The sequence below is a fragment of the Diadema antillarum genome, unplaced genomic scaffold (assembly GCF_040938485.1).
Source record: "Diadema antillarum isolate AM-2024a unplaced genomic scaffold, OU_Dant_1.0 seq00000079_RagTag, whole genome shotgun sequence".
Taxonomy (NCBI): domain Eukaryota; kingdom Metazoa; phylum Echinodermata; class Echinoidea; order Diadematoida; family Diadematidae; genus Diadema; species Diadema antillarum.
Window position 1 is genome coordinate 2,900,944 of NW_027271172.1, and position 20,042 is coordinate 2,920,985.

General features: G+C 40.0%; 1 protein-coding gene across 1 annotated transcript in view; it reads left to right on the forward strand.

Annotated features, from left to right (window-relative positions):
* The window catches only part of LOC139726092 (uncharacterized), a 99,994-nt gene that overhangs the window by 59,628 nt on the left and 20,324 nt on the right, over positions 1 to 20,042 (forward strand). The window contains exons 42-54 of the mRNA XM_071637173.1: positions 287 to 617; positions 1,296 to 1,486; positions 2,290 to 2,515; positions 3,671 to 3,867; positions 4,555 to 4,762; positions 5,471 to 5,616; positions 8,107 to 8,365; positions 8,877 to 9,137; positions 11,267 to 11,548; positions 13,073 to 13,360; positions 14,594 to 14,854; positions 16,087 to 16,362; positions 19,258 to 19,388. Of these exons, the coding sequence (XP_071493274.1) occupies positions 287 to 617; positions 1,296 to 1,486; positions 2,290 to 2,515; positions 3,671 to 3,867; positions 4,555 to 4,762; positions 5,471 to 5,616; positions 8,107 to 8,365; positions 8,877 to 9,137; positions 11,267 to 11,548; positions 13,073 to 13,360; positions 14,594 to 14,854; positions 16,087 to 16,362; positions 19,258 to 19,388 (3,057 nt within the window). The remainder of the gene's footprint in view (positions 1 to 286; positions 618 to 1,295; positions 1,487 to 2,289; positions 2,516 to 3,670; positions 3,868 to 4,554; positions 4,763 to 5,470; positions 5,617 to 8,106; positions 8,366 to 8,876; positions 9,138 to 11,266; positions 11,549 to 13,072; positions 13,361 to 14,593; positions 14,855 to 16,086; positions 16,363 to 19,257; positions 19,389 to 20,042) is intronic.

Below are 20,042 nucleotides of genomic sequence, written 5' to 3' on the forward strand. Positions count from 1 at the left end.
TCAGCCATTTGAAAACCAATTTTCATCAAATAAACATTGAATCCTTCTTAAAATTACATGCTCTTTCATATTTCATAAGAGGTTTCTCATTATCTCACTTAGGAATGTTAAACCATGAATCCTCGCCTCAACCAGTACTGTACAGTCCCTTTAAAGTACTTCTTTTTAGCCCTCAGAATACTGTCATGCTGTTTACAAAGTCGTCATACCTGCTTAAGTATGTGTTTCTTTGATGTTAAGCTGTGAATGTGTTGCTTACGGACAAAATTTGATTTCCACTCACTAGCTGAGCGTATCGTCTGCAACGGGCGGAGATGCCGTGGGAGACGACCTGTGGAGAGTGCGAGCGTTCCTCAGCCCTTACAAGAACGGCAGCGACCCTATCTCCATGACAACAGCAGACATTGGCGGAGATGCAGACCTTGATTTGTCTGCCGGCGGAGACATCGACATTGCTGCGTCAGTAAACCTGAATGCAAGTAACTTCGTCTGTAAAGGGGGAACTGCCTACTTGTGCGTGCGACTCTTGAAGGGAAATGCCCCTACACATGATTTTACCCTGGAGGGCGCACCGGGTCTCGAAGATCTCCAGGAATGCCAAGGATTTAGGTGTGAAGGTATGGAAGTTTTTTTTTTTCATTGTTTGAACACAGTTCAAAGAGCCTGCTGTTGCAAGTTTCTCTGTTTCACAGCCAGAAGATCAAGTGTAGGAATTGCGAAAAATTTTGTCAGATTGTGAAACAGTCACTGTGTACATGTTTTATAGTGACGTTTGAATGTACAATGTAAGTATTTCCTGCCTGTGTAAAATGGAGACTCTTGCCCTCGGGGGTTTCATAATCCATATTGAAAATTTTAATCTCTTGCCTGCCCTTTAATTAACATTGGCCAAAGTTTATTTATAGCTTGGAAATAAAGCAGTGTATGTCTATGCCACATACAACATAAAATCCCCAGGGCAGTCCTTCCTCCGTGGGCTCGAAATGACCAATTATTGTTTCACCAAAGCCCCTACTGAGGCCACATGGAGTTTTAAAGTGCATGACACCAACAAGGGAACTGAGTGTATTTGCATTCATTTTTCTCAGCTTTTCATTTATACTATGTGTTTGCACATTGCTGAACTTGATTTGCCTTCACTTTAAGGATGTTGAGCAGAAAAACACGTCCGTCTTTATCAATTTAATCTATTACAAAGTTCTCATGGAATGGGAGCATTGGTTTGCAGTAGCTCAAAAGTGTCATACAGGGAGCTGATTATCATACATATCTTGGTGCTTGTATTCGTTTACCAGGTGTTAGAATGGAAAACCCCGCAATCACATTCAGTCCCGACCTCTATCTCCTTGAGTTCAACAACGGATCGGACATTGTGGTCAACGTCAGCGTGGACATCCCAGCCAGCTCGGCCTCTGTGTCCGGCACAGACCTCTGGCATTTTGAGTTCTTCACCAGCAGTGACAGCAGCGGCAACCCAGAAACATCTGTAAGTCAGAAACGCCTTTCTTCAAACTTTCTTCATGTCCTCCTCATTTTCTGACAGCTCATCCTGTGTCCAATATTCCTTTTATCAAAGCCATCTGAATTCTATGTTTGGATAAAGGATGCATTGTACACTGTACTTCATGTTTGTGCTTAGGCCGTCTGTTACTACCTGTGTGTTTTGCTCTTGTGTTAATAATGAAAGTGACATTTATGAAAAGCTTGATCCTACCAATTGTTGTCACCAGCTTAAAAGTGGAACGACTGTGGCTTTAGTGGGTATTTAAGACCATGGTTTTTCAATTGTGAGGTGCCTGTGGTTCAAATCCACCAGAAGGAGCTATTTTGCCCCTCAGCACAACACTCTGTCCTCATTGTCTGATTCCTTTGAAGAGCTTTAAAGTCGTTGATTCTGTGTTGCTTTCTCTTAGAACATTTGAATGCTTCCTAAGTTGGCTGTTCCGTGAGTTTTATCACAGACACTAATCCAGAACACTAAAATGCAATGTAATGCGAGAGCTTGTTAATCTAATCTTGCATCTTGGGGATACTGTGCTAGTTTATATCCTATATACAGGACACTGATGTAAAAGACATGGGAAAATGTCTGCTCATTGTGAAATTTGCAATACTTCATCAGATAAGTGGTCGCATAGTTGCAATCTCAATTCTGATGTGACGAGAGTCTGAAAATGAATTAAACTGGTGTACAGACTCATGATTTAATTGTGCAGAGGATTGAATAAACCAAATCCTATACCACTGTAAAGAATTGAAGTATTACATGATGACTGATTTCCAATGCAGCCACGCGCCACTGCCGAAGGTCTGACTCCCGAGCAGGGCAGCGTCCCGATCGTCGCCGGCGAGACCTCTCTTATCACCGACATCAGCGCCAGTCTGTCGCTGGCGCAAACTTCTTGCGCCGAGGCTGCATATGTGTGCGTAGAAGTGGGGAGAGGGCAAAGAGCATCACCATTCTACACCATAAACTCCACGGCCCTGCGGGCCTGCAGTCCTGTTACATGTGTCGGTAAGGTCGCAACAGCTCTATAAAATTGAAAAGCTCCTCCTAACATCTCGTGTGTGCAGAGATGAAGATAATGAAGCCCACCATTCAGTCACCAATGTGCATTTTGTTGAGTGTGCTGAATTCCCAACAGGTTTAAAGCAAAATTATACACAAACATGGACAAGTAAAACTTTATGATGTATGTGAAACATTTCTGGAATGTAGTGGATATGTTCTCTGAGGAAATAACTTCTTCTGAGAACTGACCATCATCAAAGAAAGAAGTACTGTATAAGTGGTTATTTTCACAAGGGTTTAATTTTCGCGAATTTCGCGAATCACAGTTGGATCGCGAATTTAACAACACGCAGAAATGTTGCCATACATTAGAGTAACAATGCATGCAAGATAGCGTTGTTGTCAATTCCCGAAATCAACATCTCGAGAAAATGTCTCTCACCTTCTAATTTACAAAAATATCTGTACGCGAAAATAACAGCATATACAGTATTCTGGTAGTGCTGAATGAATCTGTCTGAGAATATTTTCAGGTCACGGTGCAAAGCTTCAAATAATCTAATTAGTTCAGTCCCAACATATTGCTCTTGTTTCTAGTTTGACACCATTAGATAGTCATTTACACAGGCCACACACAAATACCAAACAATATGACCAGTTTGCAAATGTCACATTAAGCTTACGCAATTGTACATTACATGTAAATGCAGGTTTATGCAAACTGCTGGATGAAAGATTATAAAGTACATGTATGCCATGTGTGGAATTATGATAATTCCTCATGCATTATTGTTTAAAAGCTTTATGAAATGTGGCACAATCAGAATGGATTAAAGAAATGGTTAAAGAAAGAAGCATTCCTCGAGAGAGCATTCTAAGAACTTTGATGATTAGTCTAGCAGTGCAGAATGCTTGAAAATTGTACTTTAACATTGGCCTGACTATGCTCAGTCATTCAGGAACATGGACATCACCTGTCTGGTGTAGCCATAAGTGAATGAACCCATGTAGTCTTATGGAGTTAGACAAATTTACTGAGCATATGCGGAGTACTGGGACATAGGATTTCTGGAACATTTCAGATAAGATGACAGGTGTCAAGTGTGAATAGGAGTGTATCTCCACTTCAGTGATGCATATCATTTCTTTCCGTCCCAGGGGTCAAATTGCTGGAAGTCATTCCCGAGGTCAAAGTTCCCCCCATCTTGATCGAGAACAACACCAATCAGGACGTCACTCTGAGCATCGTCCTGATTCCCGACCCCGCCATGGCGGGCGTCGAGGGCAACGACCTCTTCGAGGTGGACATCTTTGCATCGAGCAGCAACACTGGGATGGACCCACCCATTGGGATGGTGAGCAGACAACATGAATAAAGACTGAAATCCTTTAATCGCAGGAAGAATCAACCTTCCAAGAAATCATGAAAAGAAATGCCACTTGGTCAAGAGTTTACTGAGATATGTGTCGTAGATGCGCACAAACTAAACTGCTAAACATGAAAGTGAGCAAACAGTAAAGAGAATTTTTTGCAGGAAAAAAAAAATGTTTCATTTGTGTCTTCATACAACATGATGGCAGTCACAACCACATTCGCAAATGTGATAACATGATAATGCTATGGCTTTACGACTATTGGTCTATCCCCCCCCCCCCCCCCCAAAAAAAAAAAAAAAAAAAAAAATGAAGTTCATGTCATGTGATAAACACTTCTGAAGCAACTTCAAGGAAATTAGAAAGTTGGGTGTTTGGTTTGTTCATCTGCCAATAGCAGATTTGAAAGACTTTCAATATTCAACAGTGGACTTTTAGATTAAAAAAAAAATTACTCAAGTACTAAATTCTACACTGAGAGAAGAGCAAGATGATTTATGCTTCTATAAAGTTTGCCAAGCAACTTTCTATATTTTGCTTAGTTAGTGCTTCTATTTGTTTGTGTGTGTGTGTTTGTATAATTTCCTCTGTTACCTTGTAAAACTTATTTCAGTGTGATGTGATAGCACTGACAGAAGAAAAACAAATGTGTTTGTGATGTGTTACAGGCAACAGTGGAGGTGTCAAACGCTCAGAATGTCGGCAATGGAGTCATCGATCCAAATCAAAACACCACCCTCATCAACGTTCAGGCTCAGCTGAACTTAGGCGATTATTCCTGCTCTGAGCTGCAATATGTCTGCGTGAGGGTGCGGGAGGGTCCCAATCGTGAGCCGAGCTCTGACCTCGTCGGGTGCTCCCCAGTACGATGCGGAGGTAAGGGTGCAATAGCTGCGACCTGTTTCTAGGCACCTTTTTCATTTTTTTTTTTTTAGCAATTTGCTTCAGAGATATATCATGGTCCGGTGCTGTTGCACATAAAAAACAAAAAAAAACAAAAAAAAAAAACAAGCATTTTCTTTCATGTTAGATGTTTTTTTTACCGTCACTTTGTCTGTGATTCTGATAGTATGCTTCAGCATCTTTAAGACAGGAAAGCAATCTTTTAATTGCAAAAGCTGCAAAGTAATGTGTCCACAATTTTTCCAGATGGTTTTCCAAGTCTTTGTCATGGCTTTGAGATACCATGCTCCACAGGCTGTAGTTTGGATAATTTGATATGACAAACTAACAAAGAGAGTGATTTCTAGACTGCAGATTTAATCAATGTAAATTCAGGGCTATGGAGTACCAAAGGGATAATGTTACAGTCTCTTATTTTACATCTAGCCTGGTGATAGTTCCACACAGACTATCTTTGCAGGAGACTTCTGGCAGTGTGTTGAAACCAGGTACTAGCATGGCTTAGCAGTCACAGATTTTACGGTTTCGTGAGTTTGTTTAGAATGAGTTTCCATGGGGATGGATGGCTATGATGTAATACTTCAGTAATCTATCAGCATCACGATAGTTCTTTTCATTGATGCATCAGTTACAAGATTTTTTACCTTTTTTTTTAATCATGTGATTTTTCTTGAATCACAGGAGTCGTGGTGACTTCAGTCGTGCCTTCCATCGGATCCAACGACGTCCTGGAGGGCGATGATGCTCACACGTTCTCTGTCTCTGTGGGGGTTACCACTGGTACCGTCGGCATCACGACACCCGGCGATATGGCATGGCAGCTAGAGGTACGTGAGAGAAATGAGATACTGCATACCAATGAACTTCACAAGGTTCTATACAGTATTTCCACTTTAATATTCCACGAGTCAGGTGCTGTTTGCAAATTTATCAACTCTCCAAATTATCAACACTGATCTCGACATGAATGTTACGCGCACACATACAATACAGTACATTTTTCCATTCATTACTGTACTCAGCAATAGTGAACAATTTAACCACTTGCGAAATTGTCGGGAAGTCCCAAGTCAAGAAAAATTAAACTTGCTATTTAAGTACTTAGCGTATACAATAGTACCTGGCCAGTGATTTTCAGTTTCTGCTTAGAAATACTTGATGTACACATGTAACCCGATTTTATTTCAGGAGTATAATGTTTTAAGAGCAGGGGCCAGCGAGACAATATGTCAAGAGGTTGAATTCGCAATCAAAAGCTGCATTCACAGAGTGAAAATGAAGTATTATCACTTTTCAAGACAATGATAACATAGCAACTTTCCCACCTTTCAGACAATGACACAAATGGTTTTGTTACGGGAGGCAATATTTTTGCAAATATCTGTTACTGCAGAATATACCCCATGTTCAGTATTAAAAGCATTAACTTACAATGCAGTGTATTTACGTTGTCATTGATATCTTCCCTATCTCTCTTTTTATCTGTCAGGTTTTGAAAAAAAAATGTACGAAAATCAGTTTTGGAGCAGTACAATAGATATTCGTAATAATAATGAAAATGCAATATCATATTTTCAAAGAACACAACAGAGTTTCTAAGAGCTCTGTAACCTCTTCCCACTGAAATGAGACAGTAAAGAGGCCATAGATCGATAATCTGATGTGAGCACTCAATGATCTTTTAATGTGTGTTACTGTTAGCATGGTCTCCTTCAAATTTAAAGACATAATTTACCATTTTGCAGATGAAACAAAAAAAAAAGCATTAGTGCTTTGAAATAGTTCTAAAATGTGAGTTAGGGATAGAAACAACCACTGTAAAAAATTTAATTGGCAAGATCGATGTTAAGTATTGTTAAATATACAAAATGTGAGCAATAGATATAATAAAAATGCTTCCAGACTAAATCGTCTACAGTTACGATTTAATGAGAAAAATACAGATATCTCCATATATTTTAGGCTTTATCGCGAAAATGTTGTATGATAGGATGTTTTGTGGTGCAACAGACCTACACATGTTCACTAAATGTCATATCTTGAAAATTCTTTAACTCACTGTTCCCAAAGAACCGGGACCTGTAAGTTCAAAAACAATCTTGGTGACCTCTGAAGTTCAAAAACAATCTTGGTGACCTCTGAAGTTCAAAAACAATCTCATCAGTGACCTCCAAGATAAGCTCTCATTTTCTCACCTAAATCTTTTAGTGTACCCTCAGCAATTTGTCAGCAAGGGCAACATATTTTGTGGAGAATCTTAGGCCCCGAAGGTGTATGGAGACATCTGTGAGATAGCACTAAAAATCATGGACTTTTATGCAAATGCAAACTCTACATAGTGTATATGTGAAATTTTGAATTTTACAGCAAGTATTTGTCTCCAATATGGGTCAGCACTATGATTTTACAATTTTATACATCGCTTGTGAGTACCTGTACTTCAGAAGGGGCATTGCACAATTAGGTGTGGGTTTTTTTCTACCGTTACAAATGTGACCCTGCTTCACAAAACCAACAAAAAGTCGCCAGACAGAGATTTTTAGTAAAGAGCTGGGGGGTGTTTCATCAACGTTTGTTGGCGCTGACAACTTGAATCACCATAGCAACAGTCAGTGACCAAAGCATCTCAGCCAATCAAAACCAAGGATTTTGCTGAAATTGGTCAGCGCCTACAGTTGTCGGCGCTGACAAGCATTGATGAAACACCCCCCAGATTCTGAAAAATCAGACTTTAAGCTTTAAAATGATGCATTATTCAAACCTGCCTAAAGCAGTAGAAAGAAAGCTAGCATTCTGGAAAAGTATGTGCTGAGAAAAGAGCCTCTGAAGTATAGGCTATATTCAAGTGCTCACTCTGGCTGTTAGCTGCAGCTATAGGCAATGAATTGGACAAAAGAGAGGATGTAAAAGTTTATGGCAAAAACAATGAAGGGCTTATCAGATTAAGCTGAAATTGATCATGCCCTATTAACACATTCTGTCCATGCCTAATACCATTTTTCAAAGCAGTAGCATTAACTTTTAAATGGTTATTGGAGTTGAAAGTGAAAAGTGTGTATGAAAAGGGGACTCTTAGACACACCTAATCACACTATTCTAAACAAAAACAAAAAAGAGTGTTGAAAAACTGCTAAAAGCACAAATCCTCGTTTGTTTTATGTCCCCAAACTGTAGCATAATGTAGAAGAATACTTGCTATGAAGATTGACTGGGTTGACCTGCTCCACCTATTTTGATTCCTCACACAAAATCAATGCATGCAACATTTTGTTTGTTTTGTTAAATGCATGGTCACAAATAATACATTTTTTTTACAGGTCTTTGTGAGTAAGTATGATGATGGCTCTGGAGAGCGTTATGGCAATGTCACCCTCAGCGGCCTTACAGCTCCGGCTGCTCCAGACAGCCAGATTCAGTTTAACGAGGATGTCATAATGGATCTATTCAACGTGTCCTGTGATGTCGTCAATTACCTCTGCGTGGAGCTGAGCGCGCCAAGCGCCGACTTCACGCTGGTTGGGTCCTCTCAAGATGAAATTCCAGTGGAATGCGTCCAGACCGTGCTGAGGTGCCAAGGTAAGTGTGAAGTGCACAATTAGTTCTGTTTGTATTTTTTTTTGTCCATTTAGAAACTATTTTGTCCATTTAGAAACTAATTTTACTTCAACCTGTGCATTACCATTATTACAGAAGTACTATGTACACATCACATTTAATTTTGCCTTTTTTCCCTTTTTTTTTAATAGATTTTTCTAGGCAAATAATAGGATTACTTTCATTCAAAATTTTGAATTAAAATAGAGGATATGATTTCATGAAATGTGAAAGTTTTTCTTCTTCTCGAATTGTCTTGGAGATAAGAGTGACACCAATCATGACTCTGATGATGCATCCCACCCACTCTAATTCTTCATAAACCAAACATGTGTGTGTTGACTATTAAAGAAGAGTTGCTGCTCCTAAATAACAACACATAACTGTGGTTTGCAACTCATTTATAACCGTTGTTTACAACACGTGCTATTGGTCAATCTATCTGTTTCTGGATGGATTATCATCTTTTCGTGTCTTTCTTTTCTCTCCCAAGGTATCGGAGAGCCCATCGACATTGAAGGCATGACGGACACTACCTTGACTGTCTCCTGGCCAGAGTCCATTGGAGATTTTGACTCCTACAGGCTCAGTGTTGATCCGTCCAATACGGATGCCCACACTCAGCTGAAGAGTGATGCCGACCGCACCCACACTTTTACCAACCTCATCCCAGGGGAGGATTACACCGTGAGACTCCAACTCTTGAAGAGCAGCGATGTGAAGGGTGAAACCTTCTACAGCAATGTCGTGCTGTGTAAGTATGCGGGGCCACGTTTAGAATTACGCTCAAAGGCAAACCGAACTGTACCGAACCAAACCATACCGTAATGTACGTACTCTCCCAGATTGGGAGTGTTCAAGCGTTTTGTAGCAACAGTGTCAGGCACCTTGCGCACTTGCGCTTCAAACAGGTACGTGTCTCAAAACAAAAGAGAATCGGCTTTTTGCATTATGACTTGATGAATAGTGTGGTGTGTCGCACACTCTTCTCATGCCACCTTCCGGAACGGTACGCTTTTAGACCACTTTGCATTTGAGCACTACATGAGGCAAATCTCTCGTTTGAAGAAGCTACACCCCTGTAGACAATGCCAGTGTATATCTTGGCAATCAAGGACTTAAAAACCAAAGATATAAAACACCTGTTTCTTGACCCTGGCCTAATCTAAGCATCAGTCACTGCCACAGGGGGGGCACCCGCGAGAGGAGGAGATTGTTTTGGTTTTGGCATGGGCTATGTAGCTCCATGGTGCGTGTGTGTGTCAACAAACTTCTGCAATGCTCTCCTTCTTATTCCTGTATTTTCGTTATTTATGGGTCAAATTTTTTCGTTCGAAATTCAAAACGGATGACTATAGAATTTCTTAATAGAATATAAAATCTAAAAGTTTAGAAAGAATAGAGAAAATTGAGTGCACTTTGAATGGTCTGCCACAGGCAGATATCCTTATCATGCTCTTACGTAATATGACAGCTGTTGTAGTCATTAAACCCTGGCTTGGCCTCCAGGTTTGCCACGCCTGAGTAGAAAGATATTTTGCAGTGGGCAAGTACATCAACTCCCAACTCTCAAACGACAAATCGTTAGGGGGTATAGCACCCCATCAGCTTCATTTGGCGATGGGGTCTCACCTCAAACGGGGGTTTGACGCCATGCTCTGGCATGGTAGGGTACAGCACAGTACACTTTTCGGAGCACATCGGGAAGTGGTCCACTTTTAGCGTGGTGCAGTACAGTACGTAACAGTACACTTTTGGAGTATTTGAGCACTCCTCTGGCGCAGGTACATGTATGATGCAGTACTTTATAGTTTTGAAATGTGCTCAGACGCATCCTTGTTGTGTGAGATGTAATAATTACGACAGTTATGTTAGGTAATAAGATATATGTAACATCTAGAAATGTGTATTTACACATTTTTACAAAGTGTACATGTATTTGAATAGTTAATGCTTGTGATAGCTGCTAAATATTAGTTGTAGTACTATCATTTTTCTATCAGTGTTTTATGTTTGATATAATTTTTTTCAAGTGTACTTTGATACCTACACTTTTGTATCAAAGGGGATGGCTAGTAACTGATCAGTGGGCATCAGTGGGAATGCTGAGGGATGATTGTTCCAATCCTTGTGGGATTCATTTAAGAGTACATTATATATCTACTGTTGTGTGAAAATTATTTGCTTTGGAACGGTCTCATATTCAAGTAATGTGCAGATTAATGCCCCGTCACTGACCAGGCACGCTAACCTGGAAACATTAAACTGCACATTACTTGAATATGAGACCATTCTGACATGTCTGAAGCAATGATTTTCACACAACAATAGATATATAATGTACTCTTAAATGAATCCCACAAGGATTGGAACAATAATCCTCCAGCATTCCCACTGATTCCCACTGATCAGTTACTAGCCTTCCCCTTTAAGGACTATATAAATGTAATTACTGTGATCATTGTTAACATTCTAATGGACATACTGGATAATATGACTGACTCAAAAGACATACGTGCCCTCAGTACTTGTTGAAAGGAAAGTGTACATTTATTAGACCACAACACCTCTCCAATAAACCCCATAGGTTTTGACCTTGAGCTGAAACTTTACACACCCTACATCATCCATATAAGATGTCACTATCATGAGTATGTGCACATACGAATCAGTGCAGTTCACCTGCTTACCATATTGCAGATGAGAGTATTGTTTTACAAAATTAGACTGTCCCCAAATATTCACACGTTCTCATTTTCGAGATGCGTTGTAGTTCTGTCAAGAATAAAATTCTTTGAAAGAAAAAAAAATCACACTGCAAAATATTCCGTCTTTACGGTCAAACACGTATTTACATTGTACTTTTTCTTTTCTTCTCCACAGATTTGGCATGTCCGGATGTCGAGGTCACCAGTGTAACGTCCCGTGAAATTGAAATAGCCTGGTCTCGGCCCAGAGGTGCCGCTAATGTCAATGAGTACAGCCTGGCTATCAGCCCCAACAGTGGTGGCGCTGTGTACCCCGCAATCCCAGAGGATGGCAGTACTGACTACACTGCCACTTTTGACACGCTCACGCCTGCAGAAACTTACGAGATCACCGTGACCGCCAGCGGTGATAACGGCAGACGAAGCGACAGCTGTGATCCAGTCATGCAAGCCACAGGTAAGGCCATTCTCAGACCTCCCAACCATACTGAATTTTGACCATTCCTAGCTCTTGTTTCAACAGGAATTTCCTATATTTCTGGATAATGTTACTTCACATTCCTATGGGAACTGCTCTTTCTTTCCTGCTTTTGAGCCATATCATCCCTATTTTTCAGTCAGAAAGGTTGGGAGGTCTGCATTCTGTAATTCAATTCAGTTCAATTCAATTCATCCACATAAAGGAAAAAGAGAATGCAAGCATTACAATATTTACAGCTTACATTATGCAAGATACCCTGTACAATAAATGTTATCAAAAATGGAGGAATCAACAGTAGGCCTAAAGGCCGTCCAAAGGCTAATTCTCTCTCCACAATGACATATGTGACCATGCATCTCGAAATCAACAAAAAGTCGCACAGCCTAATTCTGCAAGACTCAAATACAGTGTGGTAAAGTGGATCATCCAAGACTATCTTTAGTTATATATAATTTCAGACAAATTGATTCTTTTCCTACATAATTCTTAAGTTAAGGATCAAGAGGCAAATGTGATTTTGTTAAAGCTTTTGTAGAATAATTTGTTCACAAGTAATATGATTAGATGTAAGTCCTAGCAGACCCTTTTCATTTCTCAATGACCATTTACATAGTACTCTTTGCTTTCAAATCTTATAATCTGTAAGAATATTGTGCTTCACGACTGAAAGTTGATACTAGTTAAGAATACAATGGGCTTAATTACTGAGTGTGGTCAGTGTCAGCTTAATCTGTTAATCCCTTCGTAGGGGTTGTTATTTCCTGTTTTTGTTTTGTTTTTTTGGTCCCATTCATTGCAGAGGGGCACCACTGGATGCTTGATACAGAAGACCCCATACTCAAAGTCTCTTTTCCCATCAGACACTTGTTCAGAGGTTATACCTCCCTCTAGAGTCTGCTCTCTTTGAGTCTGTCTATAACAAAAATTCCTTGGCTAGCAACTTTTTTAATGATTTTTGTGATGCAGGGTCACGTACATGTACATAATTATACCGCGTGCTGGCTAATGACCTGTGGCAAAGGAATAATAATGATCGCCCTTACCCTGACACACACAGGCAAACTACTAAGATGAAATTTGTTGTGATTTTGTGTAGCAACATGTTGTTTAATCGCTCATGATCTACACTGTCGTTGAGTTTTTGTTTGGAGGTGACATTTAGATGATGTGCCCAAGCAAGCACTTGGGTTAACTTGCCAGGCCATGCCTTCAGCATTTGTGAATCCCTCCAAACCTGACCTGGTTGTAGGTTAGCAAGCTCACTGTAGGTGTTTCAATGTGCCTTGCTCCATGCCACAGGAAAGCCAGGATGACACAATTAGGATATTAGGGAAATTGGATGCTGTAAAACCAGAAATTTCTGCATATTTGCCACACATCATTTTCTAGCTAGCATATGATGACTGATTGCTCAGATTAATTAGCGGAACTTCACTGAAATAGGATGATTGTATCATTTACGAGACGTGTTCCTGACCTTTTCTTTGCCTGCTGATTCAGACCCTGGTGGCGTTGTACTTACCGTCGATAGCATTGGGACCGTGACGGCTGACCTGTCGTGGACGGTCACCTTCGCCGATGTCTTGTCCGGATTCCGGCTAGCCGCCAATGTCCGCCCACCTGCCACAGGCGACGACCCCGCCCCAGTGTACATCTCTTCCTCGGACCGCTCCCACACGTTGACTGGCCTGCTGCCAGGCACGGAGTACCAGTTTGTGGTGGAAGCCTTTGTCAATAGCTCCGGAACATTGAATTTTGGCGAAGGAGGCACTGATATTGCCCGGACAAGTTAGTACAAGTTTCTGGCCTTATGCAATAGGAAGCTTAATACACCAAATTTGTAATTTGTAATTTGTAACACTGTCAGCAGTAAGTGCATATGATAATAGTCACAAACAAGATTATTGTTCAGTTTGTAGATACGCATAGCATAAGATAGTCTGTATACATGTCTATATAACTAAGAATATAAACTTGCAATGTTCACGTAAAATAACATGAAAGATGATCAAAATGTGAGTTTTTATCGCGAATTTAAATCTATCAAAGTCTGTAATGTGTCTATTGTTCTTTGGAGAGATTGTTCTGTAATGCTAGTGCCAATTTTGCAACAGCCATATCATCAAATGTCTTTGGATTCACACTTAATGTAAAAGTGGAAATTGTTGTGGTGTTATAACTTTCACACATTTCAAGCAAGCATAAACTAGAAAAATAGAAAGCATGGGAATATTTTTGCTTGCCATGTGTTTCTGTAGTTGATGTCTTGATTCTGTGGAAATAAAAACATGTGAGACTTGTCCTACCCAGCCAAGAGCGAAAAATTACTCACGCAAAAATATCCACTTTTACAGTAAGTCAGAGAGGAGAGATTATTATCTTTTTTTAGTGTGAACATAGATTACAAAATGGTTGATATCTGTGCTGGCTTATGTTTACTGATATAGCCAGGGGCATTTCCAAGAAGATATTTAAATGCAAGTGTAAGAACCTTAAAGCTAATACAAGCCCTTATCGGCAACCAATGGGACTGTGTAGAATATGGGTGTTCTATTGTGTGTGTCACATATATATCGAGACATGTTGAAGGTTGAGGAGGTTATCTTACGCAATACCGTATGCTTGGTTCGTGAAATTTGTTTGTTCTAGGCTTGTAAAGTGTTGCATGAGAGAATTCACAGACAAAAACCAGACGAATTTTCAGTACAGTTTTGTTTGGCTTTCTCAACTTAAAGAATAGTACAGTGAATACAATGTATATGTGTACACTGTGTTATCCCTCTAAAGTTTATAATCTGGAGCAATCATTATGTTGTGTTTGCAACTGAACTAGAGAGCATATATTTTTGATCTTTTAAGATGCAGAGGAACTTGTTCATGTAGCTATGTCATTGTAATAGTTTATTTTGAGTGGATCTTTTTTTTTTATTACAGTGTTCTTTCTTTGTGGTTTAAATATCTTGTATCAATGCATCTTGAAATGCAGCAGCTTTGTTACAACATTGTTTCATTCATTCACAGCTCCATTACCACCCAACAATATCATGATCGAACTCCAGTCCACCTCGATTGAAGTATCGTACACAGCGCCCGAAGGGTTCCACACAAATTTCTCCTTCTCCGTGCATGACTCCAGCGATGTGTTGCTCCAGGGTCCCGAGGTCACAGACAACTTCATGGTGACCTTTGACAATCTGGATCCAGGCACAGGCTACACTCTGTACTCGAAGACGATTTCAGGTGACGAGGAGAGCGCCATCACTGCGACGGAGTTCACCACCCGTAAGTGCTGCTACTTCTTGTGTCAGTTGTAGATTATCGCGCGGCATTCACAGTACTCGCTGCTTTCACGCCATTCATTTACTGTACGAGCTGAAATAGTGTTTTTGCCACAAAGTTTGCAAAGTGCCTTTCATCAGCAGTCATAGCAATCAAACTTGATAACAATACACAAATGTAAAAATGCACTAATCATTAATGTGCAAGAATATCACTTCAAAAAATAGTAAATAAAAATTAAGCCTTGCCAGTGCTGGAGCGCATGCAAGAAGTAACTGCAGTAGGTCATCACAGTGTGTGGGTCTTGATGTAGCAATATGTGGAGTGTGACAACATGCTACATGTAGTGCAGAACTTCAAGTGCAGAACACACTACAAGGAATCACTCAGTAGAAACATTCAGAAGCATTATTGAGTCGCTTGTTACTTATTCTTTATTCTGTGAAAGGTGAAGTAACGTATAGACCATTCCAACTGCAAAATTACCAACATGTACATGTGTAGCAGCAGTTTGCCAAAGTATCTGCATACACCAATATCAGCTCAAACGGTACTACGAGTGCATATTTGATATTGTTCTTTTGTAAATGTGAAGTTTGTGGCATGAAGTGGACGTATGTGGTCAATTTGTATGTGGCCATGTTTCTTCCCTTGAGCCCAGGCGTTTTCACAGCCAGGTGTGCAATCACTTCAATAAAGGAAAAATTGTACATTTTCCTAAATTTGTTGAACTGTTACTACTCGAGTAAAGACTGTGAAGGATCTATTGCATTACCAGCAAATTTGCCACGCTTTTAGCATTCATCCTGTTCTTTCACTGCACTGCATTTCCCAGTTTCTATCTGTTCAGTTCCAGGAAGGTTTTCTGAAAGCATGAATTTTGTTATCAGCATTTCTCCCCTTGATAACAATCATTGTGAGACATATTACAAATTTGATTTAATCCTACCCTGGAAATGTCTGATCCTTGTTGGTCATTTTTGACCCAAAAGATTCATAAAGATGGCAGATATGATATAATGTCTATTCACTAAGAAAGTCCTCGTAATTGAAAAATGATCTTCTCAAACTAATGCATGTTTAACAGCTGTCTATGTGGTGCCTACCAAAGTGACTTTCGATCATTGTTGTGATAGGTTACATGTACAAGTAAAACAAGGTGTCTGAAGAAGCAATGAGTTTCCAGCCACGTGTGTCATATTTCTAAACCCATCTGGATTCTGTTAAACTCAAAGGTCCATCAATGCCAGGCCAAATCTCAACCCAGGAGGTGACCTCGACCTACATTGTCATCACGTGGGAGCATAGCGCCCTCCCGCGGAGCCACTACGAGGTGTCGTACTCGCCAAACAGCACCGCTTACGCACCGTCCTCGCCACAAGACGTCATCGTGAACATGTTCACTCTTACGGGGCTCGAGCCATACCTCACCGTAGACTTTTACGTCAGGGCTGTCGTTGACTCGGTGACCAGCGAGCCGTCAGAGTGGAGGCAGAGGACCTTTTCCAGCCGTAAGACAGTGCTAATATAGAACGGTTCCTCTCTATTCGTAAACATATTTATGACTGTCAATGCATTGCTGATATCTGTTGTACTGTGAGGGCTATACACTGCAATCACGTTCCAAATTATAACAAATTCCCCTTTTTGGTTGACTTTGATACAGTACATGTAGCATCGAGTCAACTGAAACAACGGTGTAAGTTCCTTGAGAATTGAAACAAAAAGCAAGAAAGTCATATATAATGTGAAAGGTTTTGCATTTTTTATGTGCTTCAGCCATGAAGTGTCGCCAGTCTTGGTCATTGGGTCAAACAGTAGCATTAGTCACATTCTCATGTACAACTGTGTCATGTAGTTATGTTAGCCGGAACACACATTCACATGCATGCTAATCTCTGCTAAATTGTTATTTTCTGATATGAATTCAAAAAGGGGGAATTCATCAATCACATCATATTGTTCAAACACTTTAACATTTCACTGATGACTCTGTATATTAAAGGGGAAGGGCTCATAGTCGCTGAATTATTTGGTTAAGCAGAATAACTTTATGATAACTTATGATATCCAAGCTAATGGGGGAGCTGATACCTGTAGCTGATAAGCAATAACAGCCTATTGACCGATTCTGTGACGCGCTTTGTGTATTATCGGCATGGGCAGTGCCATTACTGCGGTGTCCCAGCCGACCCCCCCTCCCCACTCCCCCACCCCATCCCCTCATTAGCACGCGCACGGAATGAAAAACTGAGGCATGGCTGTTTTAGCCGATAGGCATCTCGTACTGAGTGCGCGAATGCTTGCTAAATGCGCAAACCTTTTGCACGATAAACATGTTGCCCGTGGGGTGGGGGAGAGGAGGGGGGGGTCGGCTGGGACACCTCAATTTGAGCTAATGGCTGCGCCCAGTGCCACAAATTGTCTGCTGCCCTCAACGAACCTGAATCGGTCATTAGGAAAGTTGATGGGCGACAGACACAGACACCTTGTCTACTCTGCACATACACTTTTACAAATGTGTTAAACTTTAAATTTCATTTTTTTTTCTTTACCCTCCAATTCATCCAAACATTTATGTATTTTGTCCATTAACAATTCTTTTTCTTTTCTATTTATGTATATGTTTGTTCATTCCATCATTTCCGGGTAGAGATAGCAGAAACATAATACTGAACATTGAATACTCTCCATAAATACTGTTCAGTGATTGGTCATAATATAATCACATGATTTATGCAGCAAAGATCGAAATTGTTAAAATATTGCGAGCAGCAATGTTGTGTCATTTCATATGATATCAGAATTTGACTGGCTGCTGATGGCTGGAGATTAATTGAAATGATGTATTTATTCATGTAGACCATCTAGTATACAGTATGTAATTGTAACAAATATTCTGTCAGGCTGGTCCATTATTGCATTAATCGCTTAAAGGGGGAATCGAGTCCAAAAGTAAGTTAGTCTGATAAGAAAGAGTAAAATATTATGAGTTCAACAGTAAAATTTTGATCAAAATAGGATGAAAAATAAGGAAGTTATGACATTTTGAAGTTTCACCTATTTTTGAGGAAACCATTCTTTAATGGTCAATATGAATACGCAATTGGCAAAGTGAGCGTGTCATCTCCTCACAACTTGCCATATAGTTTTTACATAAAATTTTGAATTTTCCAGTTTTTCATTCAAACGCAGTTATGCCTGACGCTCAAATCCTGATATCTATCTGATCACCATTCTGAAGTTATTCAACCAGGAATTACATTATGTACATCACGTTTCAGAGTTCAATGACAGAAACATTGAATTTTCGTCATTTTTTGTACACGATCAATGGAAAATTGTGAGGGTATGACATGGTCAGGTCAATCATTTGCATATTCATATCAATTGTACAAGAACTGTTTTGCAGAAATTAGCAAAACTTAAAGATTTCATAACTTCCTTATTTTTCATCCGATTTCAGTCAAATTTTTACTGTTGCACTCATAAGATTTTACTCTTTTTAATCAGACTAACTAATTTTTGGACTGGATGTCCCCTTTGACAATACCTCTGGAGAAATACACTGTATCTTCCCTCAGAAGCAGTGGTTCCCCTGTAGGGGATGTCAAGTGTTCCTGTTAAACCAGAAACATTCGCAGCATCAAACGCTAGGACTTACAAATTGGAGGCAACAGCCCTTTTTATGGCATGGAATTTTCACAAATTACCACTGCCATTCCATGCATTTTGTAGTCATAAATTAATGTGTGCATTGTATTTTCCCAAGTATTGGCTTTGTGCACAATAACTGTTCGTGAAAGATTCATGCAAGCAAAATTTTCATGTTCAATATATACAATGTCTGTACAGTATGTCCCCCCCCCCCAAAAAAAAAAAAAAAATAAATAAATAAAAAAAAAAATATAAAATAAAATTACAATCAGAGTTTGGCATCGATAGCTTCCAATATGATTAATTTGTCTAAATGCTACTTCACAGTCTGAAAATATAACATCTTAGCTCTATTTTGCAGAAAACCCCATTCAATTTGTTTAAGTGGTCACAGACAAATGTGGATCGTTTTACAGGATGCCATGGGTCTGATTTTTCCAAGTTTAGTACTTGGATGCTCTTGGAACTACATACATGGACAGAACTGGAAGGGAAGGGATTCCTGACATGCTCTACAAAACTCCTCATTTATCGTTGATCACTGAAGCAAATCAGATGGGGTTTTCTGTAAGATGTGGGCAATAAGTTATAGTACTGTTTCATATCTTGAAATTGTATTCGGATTGATTCACTATTTGTAAAGTTGTCATTGTGGAGGGTCCTGTTGTTATCTGGTTTTTTGGTTTTTTTGTGGGTTTTTTTTTGGAGACATACAGTATGACATAATTCTCTTCTTTTCAAACAAATAGGACCAGACCCTCCAGAGGAGCTAATGCTCGTGATGACATCACCCAGCTCTGTCAATGTCCTCTTCCGGATTCCCAACAGGCCCAACGGCCTCATCACCTCCTACCTCATCTCCTACGTTGGCACGCGAAATGTTAGTACTGTCTCTTTGGTCTTCGCAGCCCTTCGCTGCACTTTGGCTGCAGTACAATCCACTGTGGTCTTGAACGGATTATAAAGTACACGTAGGCAGACATCAGTGTCTAGTGGGATGGGGTACACTTGTTTATGGCATCCTGTACTGATTATACAGTGTATTAATAATCTCACATAGTTTTGTCTCAAAAACGTAGTACACTGTACATACAGTATATAAGGATGTGATATGATCACTATTATTTTGTGTGTGTGTGTGTGTGTGTGTGGGGGGGGGGGGGGGGGGGGGGGAGTAGAAATACTGTAGCTCTTAGGAAAAAACCGATGATTACTTTTTATGCCTCCGCCACGAAGTGGTGCCGGAGGCATTATGTTTTTGGGTTGTCCGTCCATCCGTACGTCCGTCCGCTTTCGTTTACGCGATAACTTGAGTAATATTTGCTGGAATTTTACCAAACTTGGTCCAAGTATGAAGTATGATAGGGCAATGATTTGATTAGATTTTGGGTGAAATCGGCTGAAGGTCAAAGGTCAAAGGTCAAGGTCAAATCATGAAATTGTATCCATTTACGCGATAACTCAAGACTGGATGGAGCAAATTTCACCAAACTTTGTTGGAGGATGATGTATGATAGGACAATTACTTGATAAG